A 15738-nucleotide genomic window follows, 5' to 3' on the forward strand; every position below is an offset into this window, starting at 1 on the left:
TTGATTTAGGAGAATATTTGTGGATTTTTCATATGCAGTACTTGGGGGAAAACTCAGTAATTTCCAAACAAAAAATTGCTCTTTAGGATATTTTACATGAAACACTGTCATATTCCATGTCTTTTTCATCTGTGAAACAGATTCTTTTGGGGGAAGCTGATTAGGTTAATGTTTTTAGCATGTTGGACATCATATCTTGACCATACTGATTTAATACAGGTACAATATGTCCTTCTACTATGTAAGTAGCCTCACAAGTTGAATAATAAATCCCCAAATTAATATAATGGTTGGAAGAGAAACAGCTGCCATGAAGGTTACTCTAGGTTATCCTTGAGGTGATCCAAACTATTAGAAAGGCATGATCAAGAAGAATACTTTAAACACATGAAGCTAAAACAAACAAAGGAAGCATCAATTGGTTTGAATTATTTTTTAAAATGCCTATTTCAGACATTCTAGAAGAATCAATGTGTATTTGTCTGCAGAAATGCTTCCTCAGCAAAACTATATTACAAGGTCAGGGATAATATAATGAATTCTACAATAATAGGCCTGTATATTCTGAGCCACAGCAGACAAACAGGGATCAGCTAGGGTAGAACATTTGGCAGGAATGTGGAATATGAAAGCGTGGCTGAGTAAACTTACAATCCAGGAATCTGAACAGTTTCTTGTTCTTGGGACCTCCTAGAATACAATACATTTATATATACCATATACATTGTGGTAGCTAATGTTATTACTTATTCATAAGTTCTCATGGATGAAAAGCAAAACGTTTTCAAAGAAAAAAACCAAGAAATTCCAGTTGCCTTTTGGAAAAGCACCTTTGGGACAACCATGACCTGAATGATTGAGAATCTCCACTGACACTTATTCATAAGTTTCTGAACTTTTTCCAGATATTGAAGAGCAGGATTTGGGTGTGTATCATAATTTGATATACTGTCAAGTCCTACAATACATTCAGCTGCTAACAATTCAAAAATTAAACGTCCTTGGTAATGATCCCCAGATAAACTACAAACAAAGCTGCAGTAGACACAGCCTCCTGACTCAAAGAGAGGTTGTGTTTCGAAAGTAATGAGTTATTTCTTACACCCCTAAAAAAACAGGAATACATGGTAAGCACAAAAATCTTCTTACCCAAGAGGTTTCATGGTATAACCCACATAATATTTTTTTCTTTGATTAGCAGGCTATGGTGAAGGCTATGTTCTTTTTTATTGTACGGCTGGCAACATTTTTGTAACTTTCAGGTCAGCAAGAAAAAAAAAAGATAATTGGGGATACTGTTTCCTCGTTTTCAGACATTACACGTCACTAATTTTAAGTGAATTTAAATGAAACTCTTTTCATTACAGGACGCTACAATCTGACAGTTTCGCTTGGGAAGGGGATACAGAAAACAGCATACATAGTAAGTTGATAGGAAGCCAACCAGTGCATCCCAAGACTCCGCCAAGCCTCGGCAGCTATCAGCTCCATTTTGCCTTGCAGCAGCTCCAACAGCAGAAGCTTCAGTCACGGCAACTTTTGGACCACAGCCGAGCACGGCATCAGGTGACTAAAATGCATGTATGAGGCTAAATATTATTTGGAAAATATATAGGCAAAAATAATCCCATATGGAGTTGAACCAAATACGGTTAAAATTAGAATCTGGGATATCTAAGTTTGTGTGTATATATATATATGTATGTATGTATGTATGTATGTATGTATGTATGTATGTATGAACGTACGTACGTACGTAGGTAGGTAGGTAGGTAGGTAGGTAGGTAGGTAGGTAGGTAGGTAGGTAGGTAGATAGATAGATAGATAGATAGATAGATAGATAGATAGATAGATAGATAGATAGATAGATAGGGATATAGAGATATAGAGATATAGCTATAGATATCCCAGATTCTAATGAGGTATATATATATATATATATGTAGCAACAATGGTATTTGGGACTGGAACTTCCATCACTAAGCAATGCAGTCGTAAAGTGAGGATTGGGAATTGTTAAAGTAGTCCCATGTAGTTTGCAACTAGGCGAGAAGGAAGAGAAGGTATGGTGTGCAGTGCAAGCATGGCGGGGCTGGAGGTATCTGTTGCTGAATAGGGGAGAGCGCATAGAAGGTTGCAAGGTGTGACATGAGTACAGTGGGATAGAAGCAACTTACCAGAGAGACTTGTGACCTTCCCCATTAATTTTACTTATAGAAAACTAGTAGGGAAGCTCACAAATAGCAATAGCACTTAGATTTATATAGTGCCCCATAGTACTTTTATAGCATTCTCTGCACAGTTTAAAATGTCAGCACATTGCCCCTAACACTCTGGGTCCTCATTTTACTGACCTCAGAAGGATGGAAGGCTGAATCAATCTTGAGGCCCATCAGGATCAAACTGCAGGCTATGGTCAGAGTTTGTCTGAAATATTGCATTCTAACCACTGCATCACCAGATGACAAATAATGCTCATCTGACTGTGATACTATCAAGTGCCAAATGCCTAAATCACAATAACATGACTGCAGGGGTGCTGTGATGGCTGGAACTTTGAAGACCAATTGTAAGTCTCCTTTTACAGCATCATTACAGCTTCAAATGGTCACTGAATGAATGGCCGTTAAGCAAGGGTTATCTGTATTTTGATTTGCATAGTAATTATATCGGCATATAAAGAAAGAGCAGGGAAAGAGAGAAAAAAAGCTTAACAGTATCTAGGTTGCACAAGAAGTCAAGAAGCAACAAAAGGGCGTAGGGACATACAGCTCTGTACAGAAATTTACATTACCGGTTAATGTACTATTTGTAATCAGATTCTCAGTTTTGAAAATTAAAATAACAAAACTAGGATTTCTGTCAAAATCACAAACCTGTGGATTTTTGTACTGGTTGATGCATTGGATTTTGTATCCAATAATGCCAAATTTCTTTTTTCTTTGGTTTATTTTTATTAGTATTTATATCCTGCATTTCAGTCAGAAACCTAAGAGGGTATTCCCTCTTCCTTCCCTCCCCCATACCAACAACCCTGTGTGGTAGGCTGGGCTGATAGAGCATGACTACTCCGAAGCAGGGGTGGGTTCCAGATTCTTTTACTGCCGGTTCACTCAGTAGTGAAAAAATTGCTTCTGCACATGCATAGAAGCAAAAAACAAGATGGCTCCGCCTATGGCACCGCCAATAGAACCGGTTCAGGGGCGTAGGCTGCTGAAATACTACCTACTTGGCCGAACCGGTAGGAACCCAGCTGTGGTCCAAAGTCATCTAGTGGGTTTCTTTGTTAAAGGCAGGCTGAATCCTGGATCTCTTGATTCCTAATCCAACACCTTAATCAGCCGAGGTGGCGCAGTGGTTAACTGACTGCAGTACTTCAACTGACTGCAGTTCGGCAGTTCAGCTGTTCAAATCTCACCGGCTCAGGGTTGACTCAGCCTTCCATCCTTCCGAGGTGGGTAAAATGAGGACCCGGATTGTTGTTGGGAGCAATATGCTGACTCTGTAAACCGCTTAAAGAGGGCTGAAAGCCCTATGAAGCGGTATATAAGTCTAACTGCTATTGCTATTGCTATTGCTAATCAGTATTGTAAAAATAGGTTTTCTTCCCCAATATATTTGCAGTCTATCTAATTTCTTTCATATATTACTTTATTTTAATAACTTAAAAGCTTTGAAAATATATTACTAAGTATGCATGAAATTGTTTTAACAAGCATGTTTTTTTTTAAATTGTGCCTAGAATAAACAACATTATCCTTCATGTTAGCTGGCCCTACTTAGCTTATAATAAATAGCAACTTTAGCTAAAGCCTAACACTGCAAAGCTTATTTCCATGAAGGCAATATGGCATAGTAATTGCTTTGTTTCTTTATGAGATCATACTTGAATCTATTGTGCAAATGTATGGTTTTTCTAGCATACTTTCTTAGCTGTATGTTTTCAAAAATCCTGTATCCCTAACTGTGAGCATTAGGTACAGAAGAAAGCCAAAACTGAAATTCTGTTGTGGTTTCCTAAAAAATTTTGGACAGAAAACTGCTAAAGGTGGGTGGGGGGAGAAACCTCCAATAGATTGATAATTTCTATGAGGTCTGCTCATACAGCTTCTCCCTTCATTTTCAGCTTTTTCCAACTTTTAGTGAAGGAGAAATACTAGGCATGTTTTTAATGTCTATGCAAGGGGACTCTGCTTGGGTAACCTTGTAAGTTAACTTGTGTGAAGGGGGCCATGATGCCTGGCTCTTTTAATTGCTGACATGGAGATGATGTTGTTCTTGGCTTGGGGCAAAGCCATTACTCAGGAATTTCTCTTCAAGTGATCCTTTGTTAAGCTTCTGTTTGCATCTCCTGCACTCCCTCTTCCAGTCCCTCTTAGCACAGTTCTGTGGTAGACTTACAAAGCTCATTGCCACATCTCAGGCACAGGAAATACTGAAGTTTCCATTATTAAAGAAAAGGGCTTTAATGCAGAAGCTCTCGCTTTGCCTGGAGTAGTAAAATATTGAAATGATTTAAATATTAAAAAACCCAGGATTATAACTGTATATTCCTACCCTCAGTGATCAGCAAGTTTACTGTTATATTTCCTACTAACCTTAGGGAATAAGAAACAAATGTCTACCAAGCTAATTTGTGTTAGCTTTATACTGGATTCCCCGCTGTCTTGCCTCCTCCGATCTCCCAAAGTTCTTTTACCACCATATGATAGCTTTCTACTGGATTCCTCTCTGTCCTGCCTTCTTTGATCTCCCTAATTTCAGCCCTTAATCCTCCAGTTGTCTATTTTGGGGAGGTTTTCCCCTCTCTCCCCCTCCCTTCATAGGAGTCCCAAAAAGGTTTGCCACATGGCTTGGGGGTGTGGTCATGTGACTGAGTGTGCATGAGTAATGTCAAGTTGGCCATACCTGCCCGGTCACATGACTGCCAAGCCACGGCCACAAAATAGGCCACACCCACAGAATAGGTTCTAAAAAAATTGAAACCCACCACTGGTGGACACATTCCTGGTTCCATCTCTTAGCTTCCATTAAATATTGCCATTGATGAGAGTTAGGAAGCATGCCTTTTCTGTGACAGCTCCTACCTTATGGAACACTCTTTCTCTGAAGTTCAGCAGGTCTCTATACGCCTAACCTTCCTCAAAGCTTTGAAACTTTCCCCACCAAGGGCTGGATAAGATTAGGTGACTGTGCTTCAGAAGTTTGATTTGGGGCCAAGTTTTTGTTTTTAATGTATTCATTTTTATAGTTTTATTATGTTTGTTATGCTGTTTTAACATTTGATTAGGATATACCCAGAGTTGGTTCTAAGGTGGGCAGCTATATAAATGTTTTAAATAAATAAATAAATTTGGACAGGATTATTTGTCAACCACTGCTTCTCTTGAGTTCTTAAAAACTCATGTTTATTCCATAAGTGGTAATTTCTAGCCATCTTGTCTTCTATCACCCCTTTTCAATTTCCTTAAATTTTTCCAAGATCAGGGTTGTCTTCAGTGACTCTTGCCTACTCAATGTTATGTGTCCAAAATATTTCAGCTATAGCTTCATCATTGGGATTTCCAATGAGTTTCCTGGTTTTTCTTCCTCTAGCATTGAGGGATTTGTTCTTGGATCCTAAGATTCTCTCCACAGTTTTAGTCAGTACTTCTATTCAAAGACATTCATTTTTCCTTTGTTCAATCTTTCTGATGGTCCAGCTTTCAGAGCCAAATGTTGCAACTAAAAAAATCATTGTCTTGATAATATATATTTTGTTGTTGTTGTGATTTCTCTGCACTTTAAATAAAGTAGAATAGATTTAATGGTCTTATCCATAATATGTATGAACAAGAACAGAATTTGAGTCTTCTCCTGTTTTCCCTGGGCTTTGGTACCTTAGGCCGCCTAGCTATGTAGTGATCTCAGTTTCTTGGACTATAATAATGGCAATTCCTGAGTCTCTCGGGAGACATTTGAAAATAATAGATGCTAATTTAGATGTGTATAATTAAAACAATAGACATATGCACGCTAAAATGAAGTTTTATTTTACAGTGAATTAATCGGTCATTTGAATAATAGGGTGCTGTTGTTCCTATTAGAAGACTATTCTATGACAAGTCTTCATAAGAAATTAAGCATTGTGCTTACCTAAATAGTTATGCTTATGGCCCTTTCTCATTTTAAATATATGATTTCTTCCTGAAATATAACTTAAATATTAAATATAAAACAAATGTTTCAGTGTAGAATTGCGAGGTGACTGAGGAATGAGTCACCATGAGCAGGGCCTGCTGGTCCAGAAAAAGGTGCAATTGGTGCAGGTTGACCTCCCCCCCCCCCCGCAAGCCATGGCTCCCACCTCCTTTTTGAGTAAGAGCTATGGGTTCAGGAAGACAGCTGAAGTGCACAGTAACTCTGATCGGGGAAGTACACCCGCACACACAGTTAAAAGTGGGAAATCTCCTAAAGTGCATATTTCAATTAAAAGGGGTGGTTCTGGACTATCGGAATGAAAGAATACCGTCATGTTATAATGTTAATAACAACTGTTTTAAAATAGTTAACATTCTTTATTTCTCTGGTACTGTATACAGCAAGTTTTTTATATACCGTCCTTGTTTTTTGCCTATCCCTTTTGTTTCACTGTCTTTGGTTCTTTACATTATTTTCAGGTTCTTTTATCTTTGGCTCACTCTGCTATAACTTACTTTGGAAATTACTTTTGTAGGCCACATACAAAAGTCATGCCAGGAATCTATTAAATGTATTTTTAGTGCAACAGCTGAGAAGAAGGAATTGGATCTGGCTTCTGCGGTTCATAGTTTAGGAACTTCTGGTTCCCTCTGTTCTTCAGTTTGAGTCTTCTTTCTGTTTATTTTCTTGCTTCTTTTTTCTTCATGAATCAGTGATCTTCAAAGAGTATTTGTATAGTGTGTATGACATACATCTTAATAATTCTTGCATGTAATATGAGATAGATAGTATTCATAAGAGTTGTTGATTTACATTCTTGTAGGACGAAGAACTTGCTCTCTCTAACTGGTTATCTGAGCAAAGGGGAGGGAATCTGGATTGTTTTGTTAATAAGCCTTTAAAATTATTGTTTTTCGGTTCAGTCTTTTTTACACATCTTTTGCCAAGAAAAGGGTCTATGTATTATACCTGTTCCAGAGTTTTGGTTTTTAAAGCATTTAAGATACAGCTTGCTATACAGAAAGGTGATTAACTCACTTTTAGAGCACATGTTTTGTATGAAAATGGTAAAATGATTCAATGGTTGGCTTTTGCAGGATTGTAATTCTAGATTGTAAATCCTGAACTCTTTAATTTTTACTTCCTTACTAACTGAATTACAGGTTAGCCTTACATATAGCCTGCTGCCTTTGAAAATATATTGGACTTGCTGGTTAGAGGTTCTGGGAGGGGTAGTTCATGTAGACCTATAAATGAGAAAGTTGAGATAAACAAAATTGTCTATAAGCACTAAAATCTTGACAGATTATCAGATCCTCTCAGGATTGTTTTAGTGCAAAGAAATAAACAGGCACATTGGCAATTCCAGACATATATAAATATTGAAGTACTCAAATCTTTGGAATTTTGAATGACCACTGGATTGTCATCCTTCCTTATGTATGAAAGGTGTAGAAACTATTTTTATCTACCTTCTTTGGGAGATTATTTTTATTGTACTAGATCAGTTATGCTATTTTTTATTTATTTTTTTCTATTTTATTCTGGAGGCTGTATTTTTACTGAGAAGGAAGATATACATTTACTAGTCTTATTATTATTATTATTATTATTAATGTTGTTAGTTGCGAAGTCATGTCTGACCCATCGCTACCCCATGGACAACATTCCTCCAGGCCTTCCTGTCCTCTACCATCCTCTGGAGTCCATTTAAGGTCATACCTATTGCTTCGGTGACTCCAGCCAACCACCTCATTCTCTGTCGTCCCATTCTTTTCCCCTCAATCTTTCCTAGCATTAGGCTCTTCTCCAGTATGACCTTCCTTCTCATTAGGTGGCCAAAGTGCTTGAGTTTCATCTGCAGGATCTGGCCTTCTAAAGAGCAGTCAGGGTTGATCTCCTCTAGGACTGACCAGTTTGATCGCCTTGCAGTCCAAGGGACTCGCAGGAGTCTTCTCCAGCACCATAGTTCAAAGGCCTCAATTCATTTATTATGTTACTTGTTAATGCCGGTTAAACCCTAATGATACCTCTAATAAGGACCAAATGAGGAGCCACATAAATTCTGTGATTATGCTCAAAGCAACTTGACAGTTCCAAATTTGAGAGATTAGATACAAATCAAACTGCTTTAATTAAAGATACAATGTATGGTATTCAAAAAACAAATGTAATTGAGTAGAAATTGTCAATCAATGCATTTGTAGGCCATGTTATTACTCAGGCGATATGATACTGGTAGTGTTAGCTAGAAGAATCTCCTGGCTAAGACAAAAAAGATTTATCTGATACAGCATACTGTACTGTACTTTGGTCAAGAATGTGTGTCAGGAAACACTCTCTTCTAATACCCTCCAATTACTATTCAATTGCTATTAATCTTTTCTCCAATTTCCTTCCAAAATAACTAGAATTGATGGTGGTATTTACAATCAACTGAAGCTAAACTAAATATTCTATAAATAAATATTTATCATCTTGATCATCCTTTCTAGTTTTACTAGAGAAAAAATACATAGAGATATATGTATATTTTATACTTTCTTGAACAATGTATATTCTATATGTCTGTATCATATACAGATTTTTTTTTATACGCTGAAATGTTCCAAATTTTGTATCCGTTCACATTTTTCCTTTTACAAATAATGAAAGATGGCTGCAATTACTTTGAAGCCTCAGAAAAGATTCAGTCATAAAGAGAAGCGTCTGGCCTTAATGAGGAAGAAGTTGGCATTCTTTTTAGAACCTAGCAGCTTACATGCTGGTTCTGCTATTAAGAACCTAGCCCCACAATAATCCATTTAGGGCAATGGCCCATTAATTACTGTCTTTATGGGGAAATATGAGAGAAATGAAGAATGAATTCTGACAAATACAGGTAGTCCTCGACTTATGACCACAATTGAGCCCAACATTTCTGTTGCTAAACAAGACATTTGTTAAGTGAATTTTGGCCCATTTGAAATCTATCTTGCCACAGTTATCAAGTGAATCACTGCAGCTGTTAAATTAGTAACACAATTGTTAAGTGAACCTGACTTCCCCATTGAATTTGCTCATCAGAAAGTCGCCAAAGGTGATTGCATGATTCGGAGACACTGTAGCCATCATAAATATAACTATGAACCAGTTGCCAAGCATCCGGGTTTTGAACACATGACCAGGGAGATGTTGCAATGGTCATGAGTGTGAAAACAGTCATAAATCCCTTTTTTCAGTGCTGTTGTAACATTGAATGGCCATTAAGTGAACTGCTGTAAATCGAGGACTATCTGTATTCAAGGATCTCCCTTAACAAGAACAGAAGAAAAGAAAAGAACAGATGCAGAGGAAGCTGCAGTTGTACAAGAAACTATCAACACTGAGCCAAATCCCTCTCATCCAGTTCCAAGTTCTCAGCATTTGATCTCTGTCACTTCCTTTAAAACAGGAATGGGGAAGAAGGGCTCTCTACAGAGCCTCCTACATCCAACCATTAATCATATTGGCTAGGACACTGAGAACCTTAACTGAGAAAACCTTTCACTGATTACTTAGCCCTCCTTGAAACAGACCACCAAAATCTTGAACCATCATACTATTTATTAGTTTTTATTGCGGAGCATGAACTCTCAAAGGAAAACTCTCTCAACCAAATGTTTACAACATAAAAGGGGAGTTTCCTAAGGTGGAGGTCAAAGATACGGAGTGTGCTCAGTTTAGGTCTTCCAGGCTAAGATGCCAAATAATAATTCCAGTTATTTCCCTAGAGTTATTGGAAAGTTCAAACAATTTGTAGACCTGTTCTGTCTACTTCCAAATCAACATTGAGTCCTCTTTGCAGAATGAGATGTCAAACACCAGAGACTTTCCTTTAGCAGGAGAATCAAAATCCTGTACATGGTTTTCGCTTTGGAATACATGGGCAATTACGGTATATTTCTGTTCACATGATGGTAGGAGATGAGATTTTCAGTTCTTTTCCTGCTGCCTGAATGCTAGTGAGTTGCTGTTGATGATTTTTTTTTCTGTATTTCATTATATTGAATAGTGCTATGTATAGCATATTATCAGCTCCTATTTGTGTAAATTGTGGTTTGGACTTATTCACAACCATTTCTTGAATAAGTCACAGAACCAACATTGTGTAAACTGCTATGATTTCCAAGTATTTATCTATTCTAACAGACATTTTAAAGATTTCTTGCTCAAGAGAGTGTGGCAGAAGGTGCCTCTTATTGGCTTGTGGGCAAACTACTAAATTAGATTAATCATTTGGTCATATTTCAGAAAATTGGTACGCATACACACATGCAACTTTGTCAATGTTTTATTAATTAGATTCTTATCCTATCATTCCCACATTATTTTCCAGTTTATAGAATAGAATACAATAGAATAGAATAGAATAGAATAGAATAGAATAGAATAACAGAGTTGGAAGGACTGTGGAGGTTTTCTAGTCCAACCCCTTGCTTAGGCAGGAAACCCTACACCACTTCAGACAAATGGTTATCCAATCTCTTCTTAAAAACTTCCAGTTTTTTGAAGCATTTGCAACTTCTGGAGGCAAGTTGTTCCACTGATTAATTGTTCTGTCAGGAAATTTCTCCTTAGTTCTAGGTTGCTTCTCTCCTTGATTAGTTTCCATCCATTGCTTCTTGTCCTGCCCTCAGGTGCTTTGGAGAATAGTTTGACTCCCTCTTTTTTTGTGGCAACCCCTGAGATATTGGAACACTGCTATCATGTCTCCCCTAGTCCTTATTTTCATTAAACTAGACATACCCAGTTCCTGCAACCGTTCTTCATATGTTTTAGTCTCCAGTCCCCTAATCATCTTTGTTGCTCTTCTCTGCACTCTTTCCACATCTTTTTTACATCGTGGTGACCAAAACTGGATGCAGTATTCCAAATGTGGCCTTACCAAGGCATTATAAAGTTGTATTAACACTTCACGAAATCTTGATTCTATTCCTCTGTTTATGCAGCCTAGAACTGTGTTGGCTTTTTTGGCAGCTGCAGCACACTGCTGGTTCATATTTAAATGATTGTCCACTAAGATGCCAAGATCCTTTCACAGTTACTACTATTGAGCAAGGTACCTTATATTACAGTGTACATATGTCATCCTCTCTTTATTTTGTCAAAAGGTAGGGAATTTTTCATTTCAGTTTTCATTTCTCATTTCAAAAGCATTAGTAATACTTTTGGGTGATCTCTGGCTTAGGTAGGATCCTTGCCTTACTTGACCTCTTGGTGGCTTTCTACATGGCATCTTTCTGGATCAGCTTGAAGGATTAAGGGTGAGCGGCATGAGTTTGTGCTGGTTCACTTCCTTTCTCTGGAGTCCATTCTAGTCCAGGGTGAGCGGGGAGGAGAGATTCTGTCCCTGGCCCCCCACTTTGGGGTTCCACAGGGATTGGTGATTTCCTCTCTTCTGTTTAATATCGACATGAGACTGCTGGGTGAGCTTATCCATTGCTAGACAGTGAAGTATATCAGTATGTTGGTAATATCAGACTGTACACCTGTGCTCTTGGCAAATTAAGCAGTAATATGGATGTCTTATCCAAGTGTCTGGAGCCTGAGAGTGTCTGGATGGGAAACCACAGGCTTCAGCTGAATCCTGGCAAGACTGAGTGGCTTGGGGTTTTGAGGTCCTCTGATTCTAGGATTATAACTCTCACGTGCTGGATGGAGTTGCACTGCCCAAAACAAACACTGTGTGCAATCTGACGATCCTCAAGAATTCATGAGTCCCGCTTAACAATCAAGTGGTATATCATGCATCAGTTGCATCTATTCCTAGATCAAGTGGCCTTAACCATGGTCACTCATGCCTTGGTCATCTTCTGGTTGGTCTATTGAGTGTCACTCTACATCGGATTGCCCTTGAGGAGTTCCTGGAAACTTCAGCTGGTGAAAAATGCAGCAGTTACCATATTTTTCAGAGTATAAGACGCACCAAGGTTGTGAAGAGGCAATTTTTTTTAAAAAGTAGGTAGGTAGATAGAGGGGGGGAGAGAGAAATACAGTAGGTAGGTAGGTAGAGGAAGAGAGAGAGAGAGATACAGTAGGTAGGTAGGGAGAGAGAAAGAGTAGGTAAGTAGGTAGATAGAGGGAGAGAGAGTTTAGTTTAGTTTCCTTTATTTGTATGCCGCCCTTTTCCCTGGGGGGACTCAGGGCGGCTCACAATTCAAAAAGGGGGGGGGAGACAAACAGTATACAATACAACATGTTAAAAAAAAGAGCACAACAGTCACACAGTTCGGGTGGGGCTACAATCTTAATCCCAGGACAGCCAGGACAGCCAGATCTTTAAAGCGGCGCAGAAGGACTGGAGGGTGGTGAGGGTCCGAATCTCCACGGGGAGTTCGTTCCAAAGGGAGAGAGAGCTACAGTAGGTAGGTAGGGAGAGAAAGGATAGGTAGGTAGGTAGGTAGGTAGGTAGGTAGGTAGGTAGGTAGGTAGGTAGGTAGGTAGAGGGATAGAGAAAAATACAGTATGTAGGTAGGGAGAGAGAGAGAGTAGGTAGGTAGGTAGGTGGAGAGAGAGAGAGCGAGAAATACAGTAGATAGGTACGGAGAGAGAGAGAGAGGGTAGGTAGGTAGATGTTTCCAGGTGTATTTATCCATGTGCTGGAGAAGGAAATCACTGACAACCTGCAGCATCTAAGACTTGTTTCTGCTGGCACAGCACTTGACCAATGTAATTCTTATCAATCACTCTAACTAAAGAGATTTCCAAAAGGGGAAAAAAGTTTTTCACTCTGCAAACCTCCCAAAATGGTCCCGTGTTTTCCAAATAAAAGGCATGAATAGCCGGGGGGAGGGGGGGCTTGCAGAGTGCTCTTGGGGGTGGGGTGGGAGCAAAAAAGAGCAAAAAACAACGCGTTTTTCACAAAAACGGGCTGTTTTTTTGTCAAATCAGAAACATTGGTATAATGGAAAACTAACAGTATTTCAAAAAGAATACTGTATATATAAACCCTAACATTATTTGAATATATGAAATAAAACTAATGGCTGGATTCTTTGTGGCTTGAATTTAACTGAAATTGTATTGAGCTAATATTTCACAAATAGCATTTACTGATTGTTGGGAAAATCCATTCTAGTTAGTAAGTCGATGGCTCTCTTGAAATCTTGTTCCATTACTAAGTCTAGTATCTAGTGTGTACATCTGAATAATAAGGCCTAGAATACTTTTCACATGGGAAATAATGGAATTTAAAACAATGCAAGTAGCCTTATAGAAATGCTAGTGTTTGTTGGAAATGTTTATATTGAATACAACCCAATTCATGCTGCTATGTACATAGTATTTGGCTCACTCTTTAACAGCTCTCATTGATTCCTCCAGATGTATTAATTGCACTTTTCTAGGCTGGACAAAGTTTATATTTGCTGACCTTGAGTTGCCTATTTTGTCATATAGGATTATCTTTGAGGAAATGCATTACTTCAGTCATCAACAAGTTTCTGATTTTTCTGGTTTTCTAATATTGTAAAATAATGAATATTCTCCACCTAGGAAAACAATACAGATTTTTGGCTTTTAAACTATTGCTAGAGAGATTTGTCTGAAATTCCTTTGTCTTCCATCTCAAATTACAGCTGATTCGTGTCTGATTAACATTTCTAGTTCAGTTTAGTTTGTGTTTGCTGTGATATTTACCCTAGTCAATCTTTTCTCTGTGATCAAAACTTTTAATCCTTGCTGTCTCCCCCCCCCCCCCGCAAAAGTGGCTTCCCCTGTCTCCTCAGCATCTGTTATAAGGGACCACAGCAGGGTAGTTTTCTTTGAAGGTGAATCCAAGACTGGGTCAGTGTTAGATTCCTCTGTCCTTGTATGCTGATTGGAGCACACAGCAGCCAGAAAACCAAACAAAGGAAGAAAAGATTTTTGTATATCTGCTGCCCCCAAGAAAAACAGTTCTGACCTTTCCTTAGCCTATGACAATTATGCTGTTAAATGTTGCTTTGTTGACTCTTCCCACTGGGTGACAGATCTACTTGTCTGTCTGCAGAAAGTAACACTCACAGAGCTAAGCAAGGCATGTACAACAGGAGGGTTACAAATTCAACCATTTCTCCATTATACAATGAATTGTTAAATTAGTATTGTACAAAAACAACGGTTTTGTTATTTTCAGAAGTGGAAATATCCTATTAGAAATCTAATCGTTTGAACGCTTCTATTAGTCCTAAAAATTTAATTCTAACACCCCTCCCCCCCACTTTTCTACTAGGCTTTGTTTGCCAGCTTCCCACCATCGAATATCAGTTCTGCATCCAGTCTCAGTTCTACGGCCTTGTCATCTAATGCTTGTAGCCGCAGAGCATCAGGTTCCATTTCTGAAGTCCAGAATGCATCTAATCTGCACAAAGTGATGTCATCCCAGAGTGCATCTTCACATTTGGTCCCTAAGCCCCCAGTCAATATCAGGAAAGTAGCATCTCAGAGAATATCCAAGTAAGTTTATATTCCTCAATCACAAGTAGTCCTGAAATTAAAGGTTAACTTGCAAGTGTCCCTGATTTCTTCTTGTGGATATAAGGAAGTTTATACACTGGCCTAAGGGATACATTTAGATCTGGGATTTGTCCTACAAGATTTTAACAACAGATAATATGGTTTATTTCCTGAATATGGTGGATTTTTTATTACCTCTGCATATTATAACAGATACATTAATTTATAAGTACTTGATCCTTTTGTACATTGTTCATTTGTACTTTGGAGATTTCTTTACATATTGCAATAATTGATTTCTGAAAAGTATTAATTATAGTTGTATTTAATTATGTTTGTAAGTATGTATGTACTTATTTAACTATTAAGTTACTTCAGTTGTATGATTCTAAGTTACTATTATCTGATAAATTTATTACCTATTTTATTAAAGTGAAATCTCACTTATTTTCTTTTACGTTCAGTTGTTACAGGTAGTCTTCCCCACAATTGGGACCAGTAAGTCCATTACTAAGTGATGTGGTCATTAACCACGATATGTAATTGTGACGGAGTTATCATCTCACTTCTGTTGCAGTCTTAAGCAAATCACCATGGTCATTAAATGAGATCGCGTGACCGTGACTTGCAATTTTAACAGCTGCTCCTCTTGTTGGAAGCCAGTTGTTGAGCATGCAAATGATGATCACGCGACTATGGGATGCTGCAACAGTCGTAAACCTTCACCAGTTGCAAAGTGCCCAAATCTCGACCACGTGACCAGGGCGCTAAGTGTGAGAACCAGTTGTAAAGTTACTTTTTCAGCACTGTCATAACTTCAAATAGTTGCTTAACAGGGCATTTGTGAAGCTAGGACTATCTGTAATGGTCTTCTTGTTTTTTTTCCTGGACTAAATAGTGTCAGCCTTTTAAATTTCTCTTTATACAGATGCCTCCCTAAGTTTATTGTAAATTGTGCCTCCATCTTTGGAGATGTTAAGCTTGTTATAAATCTTTGTCTGCTTGTTCTTGCCCTAATGTCAGTAAGTGATAACTCTAGACCAACTTTCTCTGGAGGCTTGGAAACTAAGCAGGGTTTGTAGGCTTGGAAATTGAAAGAAC

General features: G+C 38.2%; 1 protein-coding gene across 8 annotated transcripts in view; it reads left to right on the plus strand.

Annotated features, from left to right (window-relative positions):
- The window catches only part of TTLL5 (tubulin tyrosine ligase like 5), a 146170-nt gene that overhangs the window by 114251 nt on the left and 16181 nt on the right, over positions 1 to 15738 (plus strand). For 7 of the 8 annotated variants that reach the window (XM_087724422.1, XM_087724409.1, XM_087724413.1 and 4 more), the window contains 2 exons: positions 1368 to 1566; positions 14414 to 14637. In XM_087724422.1, coding sequence (XP_087580548.1) covers positions 1368 to 1566; positions 14414 to 14637 — 423 coding nt within the window. Of the gene's footprint in view, positions 1 to 1367; positions 1567 to 14413; positions 14638 to 15738 lie in introns of those variants that run through there. The other variant, XM_087724452.1, reaches the window with a different exon arrangement.

This window comes from Thamnophis sirtalis, unplaced genomic scaffold (genome assembly GCF_051295495.1).
Source record: "Thamnophis sirtalis isolate CommonGarterSnake01/CBP01778 unplaced genomic scaffold, rThaSir2_p1.2 scaffold_1, whole genome shotgun sequence".
In the NCBI taxonomy this organism is placed as follows: Eukaryota; Metazoa; Chordata; class Lepidosauria; order Squamata; family Natricidae; genus Thamnophis; species Thamnophis sirtalis.